Below are 26,786 nucleotides of genomic sequence, written 5' to 3' on the forward strand. Positions count from 1 at the left end.
TATACTTAGAGCTGTCTTGCAGGACTAGGATCTACAATCTTTGCATTTGTTTCCATTCCAGAAAATTCCTACAGAAGCAGCTAGAGACTACAGCTGAAAATGTAATACATGGGACTTAAAGCACATAGGATATAAAAGAAGGATGGAAATTAAATTTGAAACCAAATCCAAGTCTCTGGGGGTGGAAATAATCTCAGTAATGTTGTCTAGCTAAATATTGGTCACCTCTCCTGAGGTAATCATGCAAGCTCCCACTAGAGTGGACAGAAAGAAGCGTACAGAGGACAATTGCATACGTACATTTTCCTCTCTGTTGGCAGTAAAGGGAGCTAAATTGTCTGTCTTACAGAAGAGTCCTAAATTGTAGATAATCAAATCAATTAATCCTAGTCTTAATCTTCCTTTCCTTCTTTCTGCTTTTATTTTCCCATGTTTATACAGTCTCGAAAATACATGCAGTCTTCTACAGAAAGCAGAATGCACCAGAGTTTTGCCCCCAAAAATGAAGTGTGCAAAATCACCAAAAGTACAGCTGATTGTTTTGTGCTCAGTACAGCACATTAGTTATGGAGGCATCTCCCTTTTCCACATATCTATTGAAAATGCGGTGACTGAGCAACTCAGCTAATAGCTATACCAGAATGATTCCAGCAACTGGATCACAAAAACAGGAGTGCAACTGCATCACAAAAACAGGAGTACAACTGAGCAAGTGTCAAACCAACATCTGTATCCTAATGAAATGACCCTTTTGGAAGAATATTTTATGGCTGTCCATGAAGTGTTGAGTGAGGTGTACCTCTGTGGAGGTGGAAACACTGAGAAGGAGGTGTCCTAGCTTTAAAAGAGTTCATTTTTCTCCAAATTAATAATTGTGTACCATTAGATACTTTAAAGTACCTGAGTCTCTTTGGTTTTGTGTTTTATGTTTATTTTTTTTTTTTACTCTCCAGGCCTTGTAATGGGATTAATTATACGATACGCAACAAAAGCATCAGATGTTGAAAGTGGAACTGTTTATGAATGTGAAAAGCTGAAATCTGGGCCATCCACTCTACTTATTAATATAACTAATCAGGTCTATGAATATCAATACAAAAGAGAGATCAGCCACCACAACGTCAATGGTCACCAGGGCAATGCAATGCTTCAAAAGGTAAAACCTTATTTTTGTTTTAAACTGTGTAAGAATTTCTTTTATTTACACCATTGAGAGAAGAAAACAAGTTTCAAGCTAAAATGTGACACAGGGAGACTACTCTGAATTTAGCATGAGAAGGGTGAGGAAAGAGAACAGGAAAGGAAATATGTGGTAAAAATCTGAGCACTGTTTCGCATACAGCTGTCTGTATGCTGGCAGAATAGTTGCCTGAACTCTTTTAGGTGACTGTCCCACCTCCTGCAGACACGGTGTTCACTTGCAGGCACAACTGCTGCCCTGGATTCATTGCCACCACAACTTTATAAACCCCACTGATATCTCTGTGTCCTTTTTTCTGGCAGCATAATGCAAGGGAGGTTTACCTCCTGTACACAACAAAGGTGACTACAAACAACGGACATTTTACAAAATATAAACCTGTAAATATGTAAACCTCCATAGATAAGTGGGGAGTTTGGTAATGCTGAAATGCATGACAACATCCCCAAACATTCACTCACTGCTGCAGCAGTCCTCAGCGGGGGTTTCACTGCCTGCCCCCAAGCTTGGGGAGACAGCATTGTGGGAATTCAGGCTGGATGCAGAAAGGGAGTTATGGGAGAAAGTTTACAGTCTTTTACAACGCCATGGCCTTCTCTGTTTTCCAGTATATAACAATTAACATGTTTTACTTGGTTACTATATTCTCTCCCCACCCTTGCAATATTTACTTCCCGTAACATTCACTTTCTTAAAAAATTACAGCAATTTAAGGAACTCATGAGTGCAGAGGTACTTCTTAAAAGCTGGATTTTATGCTCAAAGACAACAGATATTCACATGAAGCTTCTAAGCCCTTAGCAGTGGGGTTTTTTTACAATATTGCAAGATATTATTTTCATTTTTTCCAAGTTTATCTAGCAAAGTAATACATGTTCCTGTGTATTATAGTGGTTATAATTATAAAAACTTTAAAGTTATGCTTAGAATGTACATTGGGGAACTCAGCAGAATTAGGATTTGACCATCTGCTCAAATTCCTTGCTGATGCAGCACCAGGCTCTGCCATTCTCAGGAAGACCCAGAGTGTCAAGGGCTGTTACAGCTGTGGTGGGTGGAGACAGGAAAACAGTGGGGCAGTCAGACTAGGCAGATTTTGCTGAATCTTCATCTCCTTTCCTGCTAGTTGGTTGCAAGGTTTGTTTTAGTCAAAGGGTGTGTTTAGTTTCCAAGGTATATTTACTAATCCATTACAACCAAACATCTTCATCAAACCCATTACATTGAAGCTGACTTGTGTTACAAGCAAGGAGGAGCACCAACTCCCACAGAAGCTTTGGTTGCCTTACGGGGCATGGCCCAGTCTTCTTTCCACAGTCTCCCTTTGCTGGAAAATTCTTAAAAGTGGCAACTATGAATTGTGGGTTTCTCTGTATTACTGAAGAGGCCTCAGCCTGCCTGGATTTTCACTCCTTTTTCCTTTAAAATCATCCGGCAAATGCCTTCTTAAAAAGAAAAATAATAATTAAAAAGGAAAGAGAGAGGAATCCAGCAGTATTTAGGAGAGAATACCAATGCATGGCAGCCTTCCTGACTGGCAGAAGCATTAACGTAAAAACCAGAAAATATGATCACACCATGCACTGGTTTTTTGTACAATTGTAATTCCCTTTTCACCTAAGAGTTTACTAAGTGTATTTATCAGAAAGAAGAGACTGTGCCATGACTTGCAAACATGTATTCCTTAGAACGTGGTTTTGGATAATAGAATTTGCAGTCAGGATTTCTGATCCCTATGGAAAAAATAGTTCAACATATTCACTGTATTAATTCCAAAATTAACATTGGAGGCTGTTAGTTTATAAGTGAAGAAAATCCTTTTCCTACCATGTTTTCAATGTTTTCTTGTTTTCCTTTCATGTTTTCAACTTCAGCATAGCTAAAGTTGCTGCCACATTATTTGCCAGCTCATTTTTTTCAGCTTTATAATTCAGAGTAAGCAGAATGGAAAACAGGCTGAGCTCTCACTTCCTGTTTATCAACTCAAGCTATCAGTAAGAGAGAAGTAAGTTTGTAGGCAGATCTTACTCTATTGAAGCTAAATAGTTCATCTAGATTACTATAGCCTTAAAATAGCACTTTATCTGGACAAAGGACCTGCAAGCCTTTGTATTAATTATATTCTGTGTCTTTTAAAAGCACTGTCCTGCGATCCGAGGCCTGGTTCCAGACCAATGACAGAATAGTAAGCAGTACACAGGCAAATTAAAATATTTTTTTTCTCCAGCAATACTGTAGTTTTAAACAGGACTCTATTTTATTGAAAGCTACTTGTAATGAATTGCAGGGACTAAACATTGTCCTCAGTCCCTCTCTGTGCCTGAAGTTGAAGGTAATTATGAACAGTGTACCAACAACAGCTGGAATAAGAACTTTTTGCCTTGCCTAACATCATCCTCATTCTAGCATGACTTTTAAAATTTTAATGGGTATTTTATAAACGTTTTCTGGCTGTTGAGGAAACAAAAATGTATTACATTACACAGGCATTTGAGTGTAACAAACTGCATAATGTGATGAAGTTGTGCCGGTTGCTGTGGCAGCCAGCACCCTGGAACGGGAACCGCAAAGAGACTAACCCAGGAGCACTCCTGCGGGTCTGAAGGCAAATAGAACCTTAGCTGTGTCTTGGCAGAGAATCCAGTTAGTCTTTGCAGAATGGCTGAACCTAGTCCTTACATAATTGAGGATATAAGAAAATCTAGTCCTTAGCTTACTGAAGATACAAGGAAAGCCCTTTGCCTATAAAACAGATGGAAAATATGTAGGCAATAGGACAGCATCAGTGCCTCTTAGATTTCCTAACACAGGGATATGTTGCATCTTCAGGAATACAGAGATTGATAACTGTCACCAGAAGCAAATTACAGTTTCATTGCCATGACAATATGACTTACAATATCAGCACATACAGAAATAGAAAAGACAGCAAGGAAGTGGGGATGTTACTAGTAAATTAGTTGAGCTGCTAATAATTAAGGCCATCATAACACCATCAAATTGAAATCTGGAAGAAAAGGCTTTATGCCATTTGTGAATTTCATGTCTGTGTAGGCAATCCTTTTGTCAAAAAGGACAATTTAGCTTTGCTAAACTTACATTTTGTTAGGAAGTAGAAATAGCTAGTTACTGCAGAGAGCCTAGAGCTTATTTTGTTGCAGTCAGGCAAAAACTGATTGACTGGATTGGACTGATTATACTTTACAAGATGTGTTACAATGGAAATTATGCTAGAGAAGCAGTCAGCAGATTTACTGAGAAACTTTAGGACAAGAGAAATCTGTGCTGGCAGGTTAGCAGAACTGATCATACAGTTATAGTTTAATAGTTACATTGCATCTGAGCTACATTACCTAGCCCCGTGAATGTTGCTTGCCTGCTGAAAATGTGACATTAAATAATTTTTTATCACTTTTAGGTTAACTCAAGTGAAGTAACGAAGATAGTCAAAGTATGCACAGTTTTCATGTGCAGTAGTTCAAGAAAGCTCATATTAGCTGACAGCCAGTGGTTCATTAAGCAACATTAGCAAGCTCTGTCTGTGCCTAAATAGGTATGCTTCAAAGGAAACATTACCCTGGTTTTGGTAGGGTAAGCCTTTTCTTTTATCGTCATTCTGTATGTGGGGAGTTGAGGCACAACGCTGGCGATGTGTCTTCCCTGAAACTGAACAGGAATTCCAGGTCTGAACCAGGAATTGAGCCATGGGACTAAGCTGGATGTCTGGTAGTGCAGATGCTACCACAGGTAACGCTGCTTCTATGTGTTCCCTGTAAAGTGGTGCATGACTGATACTCTTCTTTAAAACTTTTCAAGTAGTATTCTACATGTATGAGGAGTAAGGAACTACACATTGATACTTGTAAGAAAACAACTCAGAGTAACATTCTGGCCCACAGACATGGAAGCTGATCCTGAGATTAATCCTGATAAGAAGTTACAATTAAAACCTGTCAAATTAAATGCTATTTTATGTGTCCTTACCCTCTCTTTTGTCCTTTCTGGTAGATGACATTTGATCCTTCCATCTTCTTCAATATTTTGCTGCCACCCATTATATTTCATGCTGGATATAGTTTAAAGAAGGTATGTGTCTCTTTCTTACATTACAAAAGTGACTGAGTATGGTTACTACTTCATAAATCCAATAGGCCAGTGACAGTAGAAAGAGTCAGTTAACAATTAGATTACATGGGAGGAATTTAACAGGAATGGATGAACCTGAAAGATGCATGGGCCTCATTCTGCTCCGTTTCTGTATCTGTACAAAGATTTGATTGTGAGGTTTATAAAACTCGGTCATTCCTGTTTTCAGAGGAGACCATTTTATGTTAATCTTTTATTTCATCTTATATTTTAGATATGGGTTGTAACAAATGGTACTTCTAGGATGCAGTGTTTCAGCTAGGTCTGAATGTTCTTGTATTTACTGTATTACAAAGGACTTTTTTCCAAACTTTCCTCCCCAGAGACATTTTTTTCGTAACTTAGGATCGATTTTAACCTATGCCTTTTTGGGAACCGCCATCTCCTGCATTGTCATAGGGTAAGTACATGCATGCTGCTATTATTGCTGAAGTCATTATTAGTGGTCAATGTTTTTTTCAATTAAAAACTGAAGTGTAAGAAGAATTGTGGACCCTGCATTTTCAATATACTTCGCAACTTATGGAACAGATCAAGTAATTCCTTATCAAGGAATGCTGAGATGGAAAAGGCAAAACTCTTGGATAGTACAAACTGTCCAGGACATTCAGGAAAATGTGTCCTTCCTTTCTGGTCCATGATTGATGTAAGCATGAACTGCTTTCTACAACCCTACAGCTTTAACCATCTGTTCTGAGAAACACAACCATTCTCTCAAATGAAATTCCATGCCTCTAACCAGAATTCCTTCTAGAGGAGAGCAGATCTTTAACAAAAAATTACTTTAAATCTCAAAAAGGGGAGGAAGAAATACCTAGTGGCATATATGTAAAATAAATTGAGTAATTTCAAAGGCTATGTGAAACTTTTTAGTGGAAGTTCATGCAAAAAGCCTCAGTCTGGCACTATGTTGAACTAGATTTCAATGATTTTAAAACTGTTATTTTATAGGTATGTCATCATATCTGTCTTGACACTCTAGATTTCTAATAAACAAGTAGCTTAGTAAGCATAATGTACCTGGGACACTGTGGCTATTAAATGCTCTGGAAGTTATGGTCACTCTAAATGTCGGGAAATTTTAAACTCCACAATGAAAAGCAGCATTCAAAGTATGATCACCTTCTGTGCTGAAACACCAAGGAGTGTAAGCTCTGTATGTGGCTGTCTCCCCTCCGCGCGAAAAAAACTGCTGAATATCTGTGGGCCAAGGACAAAGGATACCTTAGATTTCAGATAAAATCTGTAATTCCAGTGGACAATGCACCACGTGTCTCACTTATTAGAGTGGAAAAGCTTAATCTTGCTTTTCTTTCTGAAATTTTGCTTTCCTTGAGAAATGGCACCTCATCCTCTCCCCTCTCCTATTACTTGTTCTCCTCTGGAAAAGAATGTGAGGCAGAAAACTCTAGATCTTGGGGATCCTTCTTTTCTAATGGGGAATAGATGTGGAGTTTTAAAGACCCAGAATATACAGAATTTCACAAAATGATATAATTAAACAATCAGAACAATTTCCTGCCTGGTTACTTGGTGTCCCCACATTTAAACCTCCCTATTCATTTCTTCGTGAGGCTCTACAGTTTGTGATAGAGCTCCAAAAGCACTTATCCGCGTGAAAGAGAAACATCGGTATCCCAGCACTGTCACTTGGGGGTGGATGCCTGCTCAAAGATCCATGACGTTCACAGCTTGGACAGCTACACCACTCATTTTTTCCCCTGTTGTTTTTTACACCTCTGTATGACCCTAAGTCTTGGAGTTGATTCTTTTCATATCCATATGCAAATAGCACCCCAAAGGTTAGAATTAGAAATTCAGTAAAAAATCTACATTCTGATAACAGTTTGAGCTGAATGCTAGCACGTTACTGAGGTAACAGTGCTTCTGGATCTCATTAGGACTCTTCCTCTGCTTCTCCCTTGTTTTAGCCATTGACCGTTTCTCTCCTGTAAAGCAATTGCTAACAGCTCTGGGAGACTACAGAAAAGCAGTAGGGCTGTCCATCCCAGTGATGCTCTTAAACATGCATTTGGTTTATGAGCTCTGACATGTGTCATTGCCCTTGGTAAGTGGAAAATGCCAGAGCAGCTTCGATAAGCTTGTTAAAACAAACATTATATCTTGAGTCTAGTCTAAATTCCAAATACTGTCATTCCTAAGAAAAATCATACAGTTTAAGTCTCCCTGAGGCTTTCCCCGACACAGGGTGGGCAGTCCCTTGTTGTAACAGACTACTTGAGTTTCACAGACTCAGCGAATAATTTAGGTTGGAAGCAATGTCTGGATGCCTGCAGTCCAACCTCCTGATCAATGCATAACTGGCTTCAAATTTAAGTCCAGTTCCTCAAGGCCCTGTCCAGCTGAGTTTTGAGTATCTCAAAGAATGTAGATTTTGCTGGTTCTCTGGGAAACCTGTTCCAGGGTTTAACCACCCTCACTATAAAAGTTGTTTTTCTGTATATCTAACCGGGATTTCCCTTGCTTCACCTTGTAACCATTGCCCTGTAACCGTCCTTTCGCTATGCATCCCTCAGAAGGTGGCTTCATATTCTCTATAACCACCTGTTAGCTGAAGACAGCAGTTACCACACCTCCTAGTTACAAGAGAAAGCTGAGCTGCTTTTCTACAGGCTGGAATAACTCAGCCCTTTATCTCGTCTCAGACATAATGCCTATCAGCCCCCTAAGAAGCAGGGAGAAGGGCCTGGCTTCAGCTTTTGCAAGGAACAGTGCTCTCTTCCCTTTGATTTTACTTTTAATAAACTGTGCTATCTGATGGGATGCATCTTCCATAATTCATGCCTGTGATAGATATTTTCAATTTTGACAGTGGAAGAGTGCTTAAGCATTTGGAAAGATCCTGATACTATAGTAACAACCTGTCAGAGCAACATATGAGGTGCTGAGTGGCAGGGGGGATAGAAAGATTTGCATTTTTTGCCCTCTTGAAATCATCCTGACTTCTTAGATCAGCATTCTTGGTGCCATCCAAGGCCAAGATGCCTATGCAAAAGAGCAATAACTTCATAAAGTTGTCCTTATCTGTGATTTTTTTATTCAGTTTCACTTGGATTCTCTTGAAATGCAATGCCAAAACCACATTTTAGATACTCAGAATGCAGCATGTTTGCTGTCATTCATATTTTTCCAGCCTGTCTTCTACATTTGGCAAGGCCTGATTTTTCTGAAATTTAAAGCTCTTTGAGTGTGCAACTCAAATACCGAACTTATTTGCAGACAACTTAGGCCAAGTTTGATCAGTTTGTGTGGCTGCAGTGAGAATTTTGCTTGAATAAAGCTGAGGGAAAAAAACAGAATTTGGATCAGAAAAAAAAAAGAGAGTAATTGTAGTTTCAAGACAGTGAAGTTATGAAATACAAACAGCTGATAATACTGCTGTTAGGAAGAGTCATTCCAAGGTGATCATTGTTTCAAGCAGAAAGATGTAGGTGTTTATATAAGTTACTCAGTTTGCATAGCCTTCTCTGGCTGGAGCGGTGGGACTTCCCCATATTCCAATTAGAGCCAAAGTTGCTTTGTTTGGTCTGATGAATTCCAGTACAAGTCTGTGAGTGCATGGATGCTTGCTTTAGAATAAGCATAACAGATTGTTTTGTGGTAAACAGTGTTTAAAAGTGAATGTCTAATTAAAAAAAACAAAACAAACAAAAAACCCCACATAGAATCAAAATATTCTTTTTGTGCATCTGTGTTTAACTGCAATGACTAACAGTTTGGACAAAGAAGTATCATCTGACATTTAAATGAAAGTGTAAGAGATAAGTCATCATACTTGATTCTCACAGGCAGTCAAGAATTCTTTCCCTTGCCATTCCTCACCATTCTACAAATGAATATTCAAATGCATGTTGCATATGACCACTAGAAGCTCAAAATAGAATAGAATTTTCTAAATTCTTTCTTTCAAAAACTGAATCTTAAATATTTTTTTTAAACCAGATCTTTTTTTTTTAAATATAGACATATACATAAAGGAATATAAATTTGTAACAGATAAGGAAAGAAACATCAAGAAATATGAAATACTACTCCAGATATTTTTGAAGGAAAAAAAAAAAAGGCATAAGATTGAGGTTTCCATCATAACCTGCCTACGAAAGCAGACATTTTCCTTTAAAATGTCTCTGGTATCAATATTCCATCGCCTTGTGAAAATGTTTTTTCTTTACTCTTACCTATGCACTTTTAACAGCCCCTCTTTGTGCCTCCTAAAGGAAGAAGCAATGGGCTGAATTAATAACAGCATTGCTAAAAAGCAGCAGTAGCAAGAAACGTTCATCTGCATGGGCATGGTGCATCTTGACATAACTATGCAGTCAAAGATTTAGTTCTCTCATCAGTTCGCCTATCCAAACGTACTTCTAAAGATTAGGAAACAAATTCCTTCCAATGTCTTACCACTTAGACTATTTACAATTAATCATTTTTGGTACAGAAAACAGCCTTTAAACAAAAACAAAAAAGTTACTCTATGTGTGTGTGTGTATGTATTCATTTCCTCCTGAAAAGTTAGTTATTTTACAGCCTTCATCTCAACTATAAGTAGCTTGCTCTGGCCTTGTAGAAACAGGAAAGAGGATATTGATATATTGATATACTGATATATTGACAAGGTCTCAGCAGACACAGGTTCCCTCTCTCATTAAGCACATGGCAGCACTCACCTGAGAGGCTCTTGATGCAATAGTTATGTTTACTGAACACTGCGTGACTCTGGGGATTTTCTTTTTTTCATAGATATTTCAGTAGTTTGGCAAATGCTAGATCGAAGTTTAGTTCAGCTATGGGCATGTTCTATATCACTTTCTGACTGAAGCTTGATGAAACATATAAATGGTGTCTACTGATGTGAAGCGGTATAGAGTTTATAATCTAACTATTCTTTGTCATTTGAGGGCTATGGATAAACTTTCCAACTTGGAAAAGAAACACTTGTAGCTACGTGTTACAGTGGAGCAAAACCAAATGTTTGGCTTGAATTTGCTGTACAGTGCTATGGGATTCTTCTGGATTTCGGAAACTGTTTCTGCAAGGACAGATGGGGCCAGGTTAAGGGTAACAGAGAAAAGTATCCTTGTTACTGAGCCCTGCATAAACTAGGCAAATATCTTTACAAGGATTATCTGCTGCTACACCAGCTACACTCTTGCCTTCCCAGATGATCACGTTTGTATTAATTCACAATTACTTCCTCTACAAGTAGTATTTTTTTTTTAATTAAAATATTTTTTTCTACTGCCTGTTCCCACCAAATTATGCAAGAACTCCAGGGCCATCTTTCCTACACGGGCCATCTGTAAATAGCTAATGCTTCACCGCCCCACAAGAAAACATAAAAGCTTTATTTTTGGTACAAACAGAAACTGGTGAGGGGGAGTGTTTTGATCTTGATGCTGTAGAGATTATCTAAGGGATATATATATATAAAGTTATATATAGGCCATTTGCCCTCCCCAGTGATAAAGCCCCCTGAAATCAGATGTGTGTCTTTAATGATTTCTGTTTATCTTTTGAAGTCAGATATTCAGTCTGTGACTGGAAATAAAAACAAAACTAGTAAGCAGACATTCATTTGGATATAGTATAACTTTTGTAAGCATATAGTGCTGTGTTGGTACTCTTTTTGGATTTTTTGGCTGCCTTCCTATCCCATTTTGGTGTGAATGTGGGTGTTCTCTTTGTCATGAGGCAGTATTCTGCCATTTTTGCATTGCCTTGAGGAAATTCAACAGGCACTCACAGCTCGGTGCCCCAGTATGGTCGCTTTGATTCTTTGGTCAGTCCACATTGAAAAGAATTCTCTTGCTGTCTGTGGAGTTGCAAGCTGCAACTCACAGCTGCAGTTCCAAGGGGTAGTTCCCACTTATTGTTTTTGTTTAAAGATATTTGGTGAATCTGAAATTGGTTAGTAAAGTATGAGTTTAGAGAAGCGTGCAAGTATACTCTTGCTGTGATATCTGGGGGCAGGAATTTTGCAAAGAGAGTAAAAAAAAATAAGAGGCTTTCTCTTAAGCAATTCTTAGAGAGTTCTGGCAGTGCTATAAGTTATAAAGTAGTGAAAAAAAGCCTCTCATTTGCATGACTTGTAAACTTATGGATAATAAGCTGTGTTAAATCAAGACACTGATATAAAATAGTGTTTCCCAGGCCACTAACACCCACACAGAGCTGGAAGTTCTTCCAAGATGCATTCAAGTATGTGTGTTGCTGTGAGTTCAGTCAGAATTTGTAGCTATTTCGCAATAAACATCTGACATTGTTTACTGCAGCAGCGTTGATCATGCAGGAAACACAATTTTTCTTCTCATAAACAGATGTGGTGAACAGCAGGGTATAATTATTTGTATCTTCTAGAAGAACCCCTCAGCATACTAAGGATATTGAAAGAATTGTATTATGGCAAACACTAAAGGTGTGGGACTGCAGAAACAAACAGGACCTGGAATACTAAGAGGCTCAGCCAAAATGATCATTAATTTGGTATTTGATACCAGTATGTTCTCCAGGAATCCGGGAAAAAAAACCCAAAAAAACCAATAACAACAAAAAGAGGAATCAGTGAATTGTTTGTGAAGTGCCTGGCACTGCTTCAGGGTGAAAGGTGTAACAGAAATTTAAAACAGAGAAGGAAAACCCTGTTCTACTTCAGTAGCATGGATCGACCTGCAACCTTTAGTCTCTTCAAACTGACCGGTTACTGATAGACAGGTAAAATGCTGACCAGCATGTGGAAGTGTACAGGCAATAGCTCATTGGTGTGCTTGACTTTGAGCAGAAAGTGAGAGGGTGACACAGATCTCCTGCCTGTTACCTTAAAAAATTCATAATAAGCCAACTCAAAAGATGCTTTGTTCGCCCACCCACCACTGTTTTACAAATCTCTATTCTGAGCCAGTTGATGAAATAGTACGTTTGCGTCTGATAAATCTTTTATGGAGCACAACTGCTATTAGGCTGAAAGGTTTTGTAAATGCACCTGCTTTCATGATGGCTCTGGGATAGATGCTACACTCAGTGGAGACAAAACCTCCAAAAGCTGGTCTGATCAGATAGTCAGATTCTCCACTGTGACAGATGACATTTAAATAGTATACAGAGCTTTTCTTCAGTTCCTGGTTGTTAAGATGACAATGAACCATCCAAGATTTTTCACTAGCCTTACTGTCATCTTAATACTTTCTGCCTGAGAAGACCTCCATTACATTTGACTCCATATGATACATTTAACTGTACTGGACAAATTGACAGACATAAATTGTAACTTTAAAAAAGGTCTGACTTGATATAAGCAAAAATTTTTTCACCATGAGGACAGTCAAGCATTGGAATAGCTTGTCCAGAGATGCTGTGCAATCTCCATCCTTGGAGGTTTTCAAGACCTAAGTGGCTAAAGCCCTGAGCACTCTGGTTTGATCTCATGGCTGACTCTGCTTTGAGCAGGGGTTTGGACTAGAGATGTCCTGTGGTCCCTTCCAACCTAAGTTAGTCTACAGTTCTGTGATGCTATAAACAACATACATTACAGGAGAACATACTCTGCCCCTAGTCCATTCCTTTCAGACATTTTGTACTTTCAATTTTTCTAACGCTTTTTCTTTTGATTCAATTACCTTAGTCCCCATCATCTCATACCAAACAATTCATTTCCCAGGCAGTTTTCCTTTCTCATCACCTTTTTGTTAAAGTATAGAGTTTGCAATAAAAAAGCTTACTGAAGAAAAATGACTGGGATTATTTCAGTTCCTGCTGCAGCAAGGACTTTATGCATGAAGATGGCTCTTAAAATGCTAATGAGCCTCTGTTCATAGCCTGCTCCTACCTTAAGGAAAAGTCACTTTCATTTCTCTAAGGTGCTGATTGGGCATTTCCTTGCTCTTTGCACCATCACCTCTCCCAGCAAACCAGCCTCCCTCTGAAGCTTAGCAGTAACCCAAAGTAATCTTTCATGTTAAAAGACCACAATCTACACTCCTTTTTGACCTCTTCCTTCCTGGGAGCATGAGTGCTTTTTGATTGCTTTTATCTGTTATGTAGTATTTACGTGCACACTGCAAATTTTGAGCAGGATGATGTCACTGGTTAAAAAAAAAAACAACAACAAACCAAACAAAAACACCACAAACTTGATCTGTAAAAAGACAATGACTAATAATGAAACTCTACAACAAGAATGTAAGGTCATACACAGACACACTAGCTGAACTAGATACTGCACCACTGATGCCTTTTGTAGCCTGCTTATGTTGTACTACTGCTGTTACCCAGACTGAAAAAGAAAAACAAAGTATTTTCTAAATTGTTCACCTTCCTTTCACCCATCCTTACAACCCCCTCAGTGGTGAACATAAGGAAAGACTCGTTTTGCTGAGGAATAGGGATTATTTTCAGAGTTCTGTTAGCCTAATTGATTTAATCCAAGTGAGACTGCACATGAAGACATTAGGTGTGTTCCCTGAGAGTGATCTTCATTTATTTAATTTTGGGAGAGGAAAGCGTGTGTGTTTATGTAATCTCTGTGGAACCTGAGTATCATAAAATTAAATTCAGAAAGCAGAGGAACCTATCTGATGTTGTTCAGTCCTCTTGCAAATCACGTTATCTGGTTTATGCAGTTGCCCTCTATTGTTCATCAGGATATGGATACAGCTGATTTCAGTTTCTCTCCCTTCAACCAACGTTCTGAGTGAGACTGCCCTTCACCACTCTTTGGTCACTGTCATCAAATAATTTAGGGTGGAACTGACCCTCAAATTGACCTCAAAAGTCAGAGCAGGTTACTCTGAGCCTTGTCTGGTCAAGTTTTGAATGCACCTCAGTATCCATCTCTGAGGAACATCATTAGGAATCAAGTGCTAGCTGGATTTCAAAACAATGTTCATTACTTTTTGAGCCCAGCAGGAGGGTGGTTTTCCACCCACAAGTCCATGGTGAGTGACTTGATTTAACCAGCTTTTGATGATATTCCTATTAATGCTATCTCATCTGGTCCATACAGAAATCCCCCATCTATCCTATAGCATAGCATTACTGTCTAACCTGCCTACTACGCAGACTTTCTCATTCAGAGGTGTTAAAATACTTTTTTAAGTTTGGGTTGACTTCTAGGAAGCAGAATATTGCTCTCATTTTAGATTTGGAAAAATGCACTTGCTAACAGGTGAAGGGATGGGACTGTTCAAACAGTGCCTGTAGCAGAGTTGGGAGGCAACTCCGAAGCCCCATGCCCTGCCCTGATATGCTGTGTTATGCCACATACTGTACAGCTGGGAGGGTCTGAAAAGCACTTTTTTGCCATCACCATTCAGGTGGCTCAAAAATTCACATACAATATAAGAGCATGCGGCCTCGGTGAGGCCAGCATCAAAGGGCACAGCCAGAGCCAGTGGGCTGGCAGATGTAGCTGGGTTATTTAGAATCTGCTTTCCTGCCCAAATCACAATCCCATTTCGGCATCTTTCCAAAACAGCCCTCGGCTGTGGCCAAAAGGAACATTTGTGTTTCATCCTGAGTCAGACAGTCAGTGCAAGAGCCTTGCTCATGGTTTTATGAAGACCCTGAATGGTCCTATTTTGCTGTTGAACTTTGCCGTATGTTTACCATGCAGCACGTGTGGCTGTGCTGCTTGCGAGCCCTTGCTCTGCTCCAGGCACACCCCACCCGAGGGGAAAAAACGCATCTTAACTACTTTTAAAATACAAATAGATAAGGAGAGAAGCCGCAAATGGAAGTATTTCCCGACAGCATCCCGACAGCAGTGAGGAAAGGACTATAACAGCGCACATTGGGCGCATGGTCCAGCTGCTCGGGGGTCCCCGGTTCCGCTCCAGCCCCCGCCCGCTCCGCGCTCCAGCGCCAGCTGCAGCCAGCAGGTGGCGCCCGCGCTCTGCCCGCGCCGTGTCCCCCGGGCCGGGCGGGGGCCGGTTTAAGACGCTGCTCAGCTGGGCGCAGCTTAACCGCAGCCCCACGGCAGCCCGCCTTGCGCCCCGCCCGGCCCCAGATGTCGTGTCTGTGTGGCCGGGGAAGGCGGCGAAGCGCTGGCTCAGAGCCCAGTGAGCGCCCCAGGCACAGTGCGGCACGGCGACCCCCGGGGTCAGGCTGGTGGGGAACAGCGAGACTGAGCCCAGGTTCAGAGCCAGGGGCTCCTGGGCACTGCCTGTGTCCTGCGTGTGCATGGCTGAGCGGGGAGAGTCGGCAGTCAAGCTGATCCAAAGGCAGATTTTGTGTTAGTTTTTAGATTATTAAAGAAAAATATTAAGGAGGAAAAGCAACATTTCATTTTATGACAACTTTTTTTCAAATGCCTGGTTTCTACTTAGAGTTCTTCTCTAGGTCAGTGCTGGGGGCACCCATCCACATTCAGGATAACTGGAGTGAGGCCATGCTTCAGTTCCAAACTGGGAAGACCCAGTGGCAGCAATCTTGTTCACTGTGCGATGGGAACAGCTTCCAAAGTCTGCGGGAGCCAGGACACTCCTCTTTGCTCCAACTTCGAGCGCTGGTTGTAAGGGTATCCTAGGAGTTACCCAACCCTTTACACGTCACTCACTGCTTTGAACACTGGTCTACCCAATTATTCTGAACAACCCAGTAAATTAAGCAATTCTGATTAACTATTATTAGAAAACTAGGGGTGTCATGGTCACAGTCTTTTAGCTAAAGTTGTTGTCCAGTATGCCTAAATGTCAGAATGTTAATAATCAGCCTGATTTTCAAATGTTTTCACTTAGTTTTCTAAGTATGGACATAGTTACTGGAATCATAACATAATGATTTAAGGACATCACCAGCAAAATGACATTAGTTATGGGAACGCTTGCAGGATTGGACGTGACTCAGAAGCCTGAACTAGTTGTTACAAGATGCTCCTAGTAAAAGTAATAGACTGCAAAACCCATTAGCAGTTGCAGCCTCTGCTTGGCGAATTGCAGCCTCATTAGAAATCCTGGCAAGATGACGGGGGTTTTACATTGCTGATCCTCTTGTTAGCCCCTCAAGTGTGTGAGTGAAGCGCTCTTTCGGGAGCAGTTTGAGGAAGTGAATGTTGTAAATATATTTCCTTGATAGGCAAACAGATGCTCTCTGTCTTTGGGGCTATCAAACTGGTGCACTGACAAACACACAACTCACTTAAAAATAAATGGGAAGAGAAGGTAGTAGTTAAACCTGCCAAAAATTAAGATCTAATGATAATTACACAGACATAAATTTTGTCGTATTTTCCCAGTGAGCCAAGACACATAAAGTAACTTCTCTCTCTCTGCAAAACTGTCTCTGCACTGATGTTATGTTCTATATAATTCTTATATATGACAAGGATGATGTGTATATATATATGTTTTAATGAAAGAGATTAATGACATATTGACCTGCCAATGCATTAACATTACTGTAGGGCAATATCAGCTGTTATTGGACAGGCAGTAGGTGATCCTGTTCGCATGCTCTGCTAATACAAGAAATCTGTATAATTAGGAATAGGTCTGCCACAAGTGTCCACAAGCACTCCCTCCTGTCCCTCACACCACAGTCTGGCTGAAAGCATTTGTGATGCATATATTAAAGGAGCATTATTATGTCCTAACTGTGCCTGGCAGCCAAGAAGGTAGCAAGACCTTTCTCCTGCTAGTAGAGCAATTGAGTAAGAGAAAAACATAGAAACGAGTAACAAAGCCAGGATAACAAACCAATGTGTTATTACAGTACGAAGGGAGGTATCATCAGCTGCTGGTCAAAGTGCATTTTGAGGGAAGGGTACTTTTGGTTTCAGTGTTTGCCCTGAGAATAGGTGCCTGTTAGTAAAACGTGTAGGACTCAAATATATGCCCATGAGCACTCAGGTCTGGCCAGGAGAAAACACTGCCTAATAGGACAGATGGCAATGGGGCACCCAGCATTCACAAGCTACTCAGTCTTCATTCCTTCACAGTATTCACCCTCATTCTCTGCTTGAATTGTCAGTTCGTAGGCTTTCAGTGCAGAGACAAACAGCCACTGGGTTCTGAAGGCAAAGATGTTCAATATAATGTAGGGATAAAATCCATATTTTCTCATAGGTTCTTTAAACCAGGCAGTTCCTTCCTTAGGCTGACCTGGGAGAGCTGCGGAGCACCCAGGCGGGCTACGTCCACACCAGTAGAGTGGACTGGTCCCACACCCTGGGACCAGTTTTGACACATTTCCCAATAATTACCCACAACTGTTTTATGAAGGACAAACAGTTCCACAAAGCTTCTCAGATAATATTCCCCCTGATTAAAGAGCCTCAGAAGGGCTTCTCTGCTGAGGAGAAAAAAATCCACACCACGAGGTTAACTTGTCGTGGGCTGTAAACAAGGCACCTGTAGCCACACAGTTCAGAACTCTTTCTCCTCTATGTTCTTCCCCTGTTCATTAGGTACTGGCCTCTGGGTGGCTTCTGCTTTGAAAGCATTAATTATTCAAACCCTGCCTACATTTCTCTTTTTAACAACTAACCCCATTGTGTTACAAGGACAAAAAACCTCTGGTAACAATCAGGACAGGTGGCTGAACCAGGCAACACATTTCAGAGGTGTGCCACGCTCCTGTGTTATCAAACCTGGGTTTATTGGCAAACCTCATTACCTTTCATATTTTCATGAAAGTGCCACACTTGAGGATATTTTTTGGTGTTCAAAAGACCCATATTTCATTATTTTTAATGCCTCATTATGAAGAAAAACTAGAAACACAATCCAAGTGCAAACTAAAATCTGAACAATCCAAAGAATATGAATTATGTCATTTAATAAAAATCTTGTTTGAGGACTTATTATTTATCTTTTGGTGTTTTTTTAACATTTTGGGAATGGAAGCACTGCAATGTTATTCAGCCAATTGAATGCTCTCTTCTTCCCACAGTGATACCATATAAGCCCTTATTCTCCAGGGGATGTGTAACAGAACAGTGTCAAGACACTGTGCTGAGATATTTGTGCCTTCGTGCTTCCATTTCTGCAGGGCTTTCTGCCTCTAAAAAAATGTCCGAGTTACTTTCCCCTCTTTTTCTCACTTCTTTGATCTGCTTGATTGTTCTAGTCTAGCCTATCCTTCATTTCCTCTTGCTAGGCCATTTTGAAAGCCTCATGTATGATTTCCAGTTGATAAAATTGCCATTGGGATGCCCTTTCTCTTCCTTTAGCATTGATCATCATCACTCATGAACAGATGCTGGGGAGGCAGATGATCTTTCAAATGGAGCAAGGAGGACTAGGAGGAGAATGCCTGGAGGCAGATTCAACCACTTAGAAGCATGTAGTCCCACACCATGTTGTTCACTTGCTTCGGGGAGGGAGAGGAGGGAGAGCTGAACATCAAAGTGCAACGGAAATGTAAAATCCTTAGCACTGTGATTCCTCCTTTCATCTATGCTTTTTCTCCTGGCAAGGTGTTGCAGGCGGTTCTGCTTTCTATGCCGCTGTACAGATTCAAGCTTCACTGAATGTAAATGGAGCTCCTGGATCTGCTTTTTTATCCTTTAGAAGTTCTAACACTCACTAAAAATAATTTGAGTTGGAAATTATTTTCAATCAGCAAAAGCAGGTACAAACAGTCTTTCAGTCAGTCAAGACTCGGGTATTCTTCAGGCCTAAGCTGCAACAGAATGGGGAAGAACAGGAAAACTGGGAACAATCCATCCTAAGGGACACCTTAGGCTGGCTCAAAATCCTATGCTACGTGGCAGCGATAAGTTGGCTTCAGGGCCAGAAGCTTTGGTGCAGAATCCTGCCTGTCCTTCTGATGCTGTGTCACGTCCCAACCGCAGCCAGCTGAACTGTTTTAAAAAGACGTGGCAAACAAAATCTACCAAATTTGTGTGTAGAGCTCCCTATGTGGGCCTGTAGTGGTTGCTGAGAACACCCCAGAACCAGGCTCAGGTGACATTTTGCAGAGTAAAAGGCTACTGAAAGACAACGATACCCACCCCGAGAAAACACGGGTTGCTTCAAACAGGGTTTTTGTGGGTAGGACTGACTGGCTGCTGCTTGGCGAGGCGCAGGCAGCAGAGGGTGGCAGAGCACAGTTCACGGGCGAACTGGGGGTGCTGGTGGGAGCTGGTGATCCCCCCCAGCAGCCTGGGCGGCTTCGTGCGACTGAACGGGTATTTAACATTCATTTCCAGTCTCGAGGCTTCCTCATCTATCATGGGGAACAAGATTTATTCCATGCTCCCTTGTTACTAGTGCTATTGCTTAACTGCAGACAGCTCTGCTGTGCTCTTCTGCCTCGTCTTTCATGTTCTGTTTGGATTTTACTGTACATTCAGTTACTAGAAAAAACATTGTCATCGTTATTTCCTTGTGCAGCCCAAATGTCTGCTGACTTCACTAGGTGTTTGACAAGTGTGAGTAATTCTGTAACGTCTCTAACTCTTTCAGTGCTCCAAAACATACATCGGTGACTATTGTACAGGAGAAATCTCTATGAAAAATAGAAGGCTGCACGTATGCATGCATATAAAAAACTGTACTGTAATATAAAATGTATATTACAGTACAATTTTTAAAGTTTTGTCAAGAAATTCTTGAAACACTTACTAACTTAATTACTTGGAGCTATAACAACAGGCAGCCTAAACCAATTAATATTTACTTGTTTCCAAAGCATTTTTTACTTTTGTGAGTAGTCTCGAAAATGCTTCCCATCTGCAGAGGCCCAGTCTGATTTAAGAAAGACTTCTCTAATGTGGCATGAGCAGTATCTCATGAACAGTGGTTCATCCTATGGTGGATGAACTGGCAACCATCTTGAGTAACCTATTGTCCATATGAGATTAAAGAGAAAAAAAAAAATCTGCAATTAACAGGTTACAGTAAAGTCTAAATATATACTGTGTAAAACCGTGTTTGTGTGTTAAACAAATTTGACTACAGCTGCTATAGACTATCACAACCAAAAGTTACCACACTTCATAGGCAATGGTCAGCAATGTAATAACAGTTAGTTTGTATCAGCGTCCTCCCAAAAAGGGAATGTTCTTCAGTCTTGCTCATTTAGGAACATAATCTTTCTCTGATCTTTAAAGTCATGAAAAGAAGAACATCATGGAGGCACAGAAATTAGAGCAAGAAAAGAGCTATTAGGCCATATAGCTCACTATTCCATCCCTAAAAGGTGACTGCAATGCATTCTTGGGTACCATGTCCAGTATCCATAAAAACCCAGGAGCATGGAAATAACAAAGGAGCAATTCTAGTCTGCAGAAATGTCAGTCCTTTTCTCTATGCTTTGATCCAGCTATAGGATGAAGTAAAGCAGTAATTGCTGCCATTACAGAGAACAAAACTATTTGCATTTCTACAGTGCTTCAGCTCTAGCTGTGAATGTCTAATCAGTCCTATTGGTGGAAAAATATTTTCCAGGCTCTTGTTAAATCCATGTCTGATTGCAGCACATTACTACAGAGCCACTTCACTCCAGCCATGTCCTGGCCCACGTTAGTAAAAGGCTGTGGTGAGCATTCTGGAAGCCAACACTGGCATGTATGAAACATAATATAGCAGTGTCAGTGGTTCAGCAACTACTCCTTTCACCTCTAATAGCATACTGCCCAGCACAACCCGCAAGGGTAACTGTGCTTCTGGAAGAACTGTAAAACTCTGAATAATGCATGTATAAAGATCCCATGGCACACTTTTGCAGGAATAGTGACATTTGCCCCAGTATCCTTACTAGCCATAATAATTATCTTGCATTTTTCTCACCCAGACTTCCCCTGCAGTTTTGACTGTAGGCTGTATTTCTTGCTCCCTGTTCTACATGCTTTATCAGAGTGACAAGCACTAGAGCGACTGCTACGTTCTGATGAAAACGTTAACTGCACAATGCGACACCGATTTAGAAATAAATTTACCCTGACTCTAAGTTGCACCTGCTTTTCTACCAATCAGTAGTGTTGTTCTGCCTTCACAAACCTGGGAACTTAAGGTCAGTTTAAGCCCAGGACACAGCTGTCAGGTCTGATGCAGCTGTAACCTGGCCAGGTTACAAATCCCAGCAGGAGAAGGAGGCAGCTGGAACAGCACAGAACTGGCACTGCCGGGCTGCTCATGTGAGCCATGGACATGCTGGAGGTGGGGACAGGTCATTCCTTACCCCTAAGGTCCAGCTCTGCTTGCTCTTTGATAACCCTTGGTTCAGCTGAAAGAGCCCTAATGTACACTGTAAAGGGAAAATATCGTTCAGTCAGCTATCACAGACTTGGGGAAAAAAAAAAAAAAAAAGAGAAGTATAACTTGCAATGAAATAAACAGTTTGTTCTTACAGAGAAAGTTGAGTTTCCTTTCCTTCTTTTTATTATCAGTTAATTTATGTTAGTAAACACTGTGGCTTGTAAAGCATTGTATCACATGGATGTGGTTTACTGATACATAAGTGTTTATACGATTCATCTAACAGAATTCTCCATGCCTGGAAATGAAAAGGGGACTCTTTCTCCAAGCTCTTTAGCACTCAAATATCAGTAAAATATACAAAACATGTTCAGGGTGGTGTCAGAGACTGACAGCCATGCCCAGTGAATAGTGATGTATGTCCAAAGTTATTCATACAGTTACTCTGCACTTACACCCTGTTGACAGGAACCTGTGTCTAGGAGTGATATTCAGTCTGGGCAAGTGAAGAATAAGAGACACAAAAGTTTTTCAGTGTTATTTTCAGCTAGCCAAATCATATATGCTTATGTTATTCATGTTTGTATTTAATTTGATATGGAATTCACATGGTTAGACAAAAATTATTTGTCCCCTGGTTGATGTTTTTACATAAACATTCAAGAATTGTATCTCCTGTTATCCACTGTCACTATGTTAGAGGTGTTCCGAAGTCAGAATCTTTTATACAAATATCTCAATCTTTTCTCACCAAAACATTTGTTCTTCGTATATTTACAAAGTAAATTTTCCTTGTGAAAGCAGCCAATACCTCACAACTGCATTTCCATTTAATCAATTTAATTATCATTCATTTGCCTCACCCAGGAAACAGTTAAGGCAATTTTCCACTTAATCATTTCAGCTAAAAGCCACAGTAGTAGCTTTAGATTTTAAAAACTGTCGAGCCTCATCTTGTAGAATGGAAAATTTGATTTGTTAAACAAGACACATAAGCATTATGAAGACCCTGTAATAGGAATAACACGTATGTAACTGGGCATGTGCAAGCCTTGGAGTTTAGAAAAGTGCCTTTCATGAGATGCACTGAGTCTACCTGTCCTAAAGATGTTACTTCCACGAGCTGTTCAGAAATGCTGAGGTAAAACTCTCTTTTATATGTCTGACTTGTGCCTATGTAAGTCTTCTTAATTGGATCCTAGTACCAGTAAAATAAAATACGATTCTTTAGAAGGCTGTCCTGCCTTCAGAGGAAAGGAAATTAAAAACTGGATGGGGAGTGAAGTAGATCTTGTTGCTTCTGTAGATTTATGCTAGAGGTTTAATCTTACAGAATCCTATAGGTTTATGTCCTACAAACTAAAAGGAATAAGCAGTAACTTCCACCTACTGCCACCTTCTAGCAACAACTAACCTAGTTTCCTGGCACTTCCTAAGCTTAAACAGAACCTGTGCTTGGTTGTTGTCAGTGAAAAGTGTGGGTATAGGACAGAGCCACGAAATGTACTGCTGTGTGGTTGGGGTTTGTGCAGTGTGAATTCCATTAAAAAAAAAAGAAAAAAAGAATAATTTCTACACAGGGCTTTTTACAAGGTTAAAACTGGTAGGGCAGAAGTTTATTAATCAATCTAGGAGAGCCCAGATCTGACAAAAAGTAGCATGCACTCTGAATATCTAGTATATTCTTGGTAGTGTGGACAATAGGTTTTCAGTTGCACTATCATCCATTACCTTGAACTTGTCAGTTGCTTTTAAACATGCTCAACAGCCCAGGATTGGGAAATGGCTTCTCTGCTCTCAGCCCTCACACTTCCCAAAGAACATCTGCCAAATGTGCCACATGTTTGGTTATTGTTAGTCTTTGCCTCAATGGATTTTCTGTGATAAGGCTGGAGCAAGTTAGTTTAGTCTTCTTGGAGCTGAAGGTAGATATTTTTGGCAATGAATCTGGCAGACGTTTTTTGGGACCCTCTTTCGGGCCAGCCGCTGGCATAAACCCCTCCCTGAGGATGCCTGAGGAGCAGAGCCTGGAATGGACAGTGAATGTGGAAACACAAATCATCTTATTCCCGCCTAGTTTCCCAGTATTCCCCATTCTCCCACTGCCTGTGCTCCTCAGGTACGGTAACTCACTGAGCTGTCTTTGCCAGAAATGTTTTGTGGCATCAGAAAAAAAACAAAGTCCAATCTTCAGCACAACACTGTCATTATCATAATTAGCCATAATTAAAGAACTGTTTTAACAGATGCACATTTGACACATTTGAAATAAAAATAACAAAACTACAATGAAGAAAGAACTATGTTATATGGAGCAGAACCAACAACACTGTGGGAAGGAAGTATGTGTGTACCTACTGAGCAATGTAATGTGTATGATACAGGAATATAAGCAGGCTAGGGAAGATACAACTCTTGTAATACTGCAGACTTATAACTGCAGAATCAGCTTCTTTATAGGACACGATACTTATCAAATTTTTTGTTATTACAGCTTCACAAACCTATTAAATAAGAATTTTTTTTAAAAAAAAATACAGTAGCAAAATAGCGGGCTTCTTTGGGACTCTACTACTATATTTAATGTATTAAAAGAACATTTATACCCAGCACACCAATTAAGTACAGCAGTATAAACAGGAGATAACATGTTTTCCAGAAGTTAAGTGTTCCGAAGCTCGTGTCCTGCTGACTCATTCTGAATCACATCAGGACATATATTTTCACCCTGAGAAGTTATTTGCTGGCCTAGAAGGTTCCTGTTTCTGAAAGTTTATCACACTAGTTTTGTGACACATGAGACGTGTCTCTATGCCTGTCATTCAGTTGATCTTAATTTTTTTTCCAATTAAAAAGAAAAATCGAGCTTTTCACTTGACCAATGAACATCACTGCACATTATATCCCTAGAAACAGAACACTAGCCTGGACACTAGAAACCTTGTCATTCTCCTCCATCCTTGTTTGCTATAGCAAGGATGCTGTTTAAAAAATAAACCCAAACTAAGTATGTTTGTTAAAGGCTGGATGAGTTTCTTTTCCTGTCTATACGCTTACAGAGATACTCAGACTTTCAGAGGTCTAATTTTTGTATTTCAATGACTAAGGAAGATAATCCAGCACAAGAATGAACAATATCCCAAGAGGTAACCACACCCTCACTTAGAAACTTGAAAGTTGGGGTTGATATTCTTAAGTGTCCCTTATTTCTACGGGAGATGGAAACTCTCGGGCCTCAGGAAGGTCCCTGTCTATCCTAAAAACATCCAGCTGTTTCATCAAACAACATATTACATTTCAAAACTGCACTATAAAGTAAACATCTATTTAGGGTACCTGACACCTCCCTTATGGTATGGCTACAAATTCCTCTTTGTTCTTGACCATGTGTATCACAATTTGTGTATCACAATAAAAATGCTAAAACGGTTTCAAACATTTCTCGGTAGTTCATTTCCTGCCCTATTTTACAGCAGGTTATTCTCTAATCTAATTTATATTATTCTGAAATCACAAACTGCTTGTAATTATCTTTTAGTGGTAATACAAGCTCATTTAAAGGGAACATCAGGTACTCCAGTGAAAACCTACCGTAACAGGTCCTTGCACATCTGATCATGGAGTTTATGCATTTTGATAGAAAATATTACATAAAAATATTTCCATATTTTATGCATAAAATTCAATGTTTACACTGTATTTTTAAATGTGTGGCAAAAATATTGCTGTTTCAGAATCTTTAGGGGTGGTTAATTTGGAAATTTACAGAATAGCTGAATTATCAATTAATTAGTTCAGTGTGAATAATAACCAGAAGCCTGAGTCTGTCTTCTACACAGATTGATAGCAGGTTAGCATCTGGCAATGTTTCTGTACTTGGAGAGGGATTTCAAAACATTATTGGTTGTCACTTTCTTGACTCAAAATATTTCTCTTCTGAATTTCTGCTGAATCAGACATTTTTTTTTGCTTTTAGTTATTCAGGTTTTTTACACTGACATTCTCAACTGTCCTGAAACTTATTTCTGAAAGTAGGATTTGACTGTTAGATGGAGTTCTGAAGAAAACTCACATAAAAGTCTTTTTGACACGGGAATGTTCTTGAGGTTGAAAAGTCAAAACAATCCTCCTATATCCCTCTGTCAATATAATAATGAGGTGCTCCTCAGTGATATTAAAAGTTAGCACATCTGAAGCTTCAAAGATGAAGAAAACAGATACAAACTTTTGTTCTTGGTCTGTAGCTAATCTGTGATACTTAACACTATCAGATGTTGTTAAAGCCATGGATTTAGCAGAGTCTTTATTAAAGTCAGACATTTATATTGATAATGAGATGGGATTAAGGGTCTTCACATTTCAGAATACAAAGCACTCACAGAGCTGAGAACTAGAAAGAAACTTCTCTTACAGAAAGCGATTTTAGAATTGGCTGCAACAGGTTTTCTTGAACTTAGAAAACTCTTGAACGTTTTGACCAGACTAAATTCTTCAGAATGATGATATTTCGTAGGTAAAGAAAGAACATTGCATGTTACAGTCGTTATAATAATTATCAAATTGGTGAACTGAATTCATTGCTTACTCAATTAATTAGCCAATTAATTAGTGAATCTGATTTACGTGACACCCTGGCTGACTTTGTGTTTTAGTTCAGTATGTCACAATAGTTGTGTAATCTGAGAGCTCAGAACTGTTAACATTTAATTACCATGTTTTTAACTCCTGTACGTAGCATCACTGTCTTATTTTCCCTCTGTAAACAGGTATTTTCAATCCTTCTCTTTTCATATGGAAGGCTCTTAGTGTCACTAATATTTTTCTTAGAATTCTACCACCTTCCATACAATAGCAATATATGCATTTCTAAAATAATCCACCATTATTGTATCTGGAAAATCCTATACTTATGTCTGACTTTTTTAGATTTTATTTTTACTCTCATAACGATGTCAGTCTCAAAATATGTGTGTTATGTTGTCTGTTATTCAGTATGTATTGGAGAATCTCTCAATTAACATTACTGACTAAAGTAGATCTTGGTATAATGTTTAAATCTTTGTAGTGCAATAAAATATGCAGTGGCACTATGATTTGGACACAGTAGAGCTGACAGTGTTTCATGGCTCAAATTTCCAAGTAATGATGAGATTTTAGTCATCAGTCAAAAATCAAGTGCAGCTTTTCATTGCAAAGAGATTCAGGTTTTTATGTATGTAATGCATAATGGCTCTGATTTAAAATGGAACTCAGGAACACAGGGATCCTGCAGCTGTGTTATACTC

The 26,786-nt window shown here is 39.7% G+C and overlaps 1 protein-coding gene across 1 annotated transcript in view; it reads left to right on the plus strand.

Moving 5' to 3' along the window:
• SLC9A9 (solute carrier family 9 member A9) overlaps positions 1-26,786 on the plus strand; it is a gene marked incomplete at its 3' end in the record, with an annotated part of 191,006 nt that overhangs the window by 5,100 nt on the left and 159,120 nt on the right. Inside the window, exons 2-4 of the mRNA XM_080349551.1 lie at positions 954-1,156; positions 5,210-5,287; positions 5,671-5,747. Coding sequence (XP_080205677.1) covers positions 954-1,156; positions 5,210-5,287; positions 5,671-5,747 — 358 coding nt within the window. The remainder of the gene's footprint in view (positions 1-953; positions 1,157-5,209; positions 5,288-5,670; positions 5,748-26,786) is intronic.

Source organism: Nesoenas mayeri, assembly GCF_963082525.1.
Source record: "Nesoenas mayeri genome assembly, chromosome: 9".
Classification (NCBI taxonomy): Eukaryota; Metazoa; Chordata; class Aves; order Columbiformes; family Columbidae; genus Nesoenas; species Nesoenas mayeri.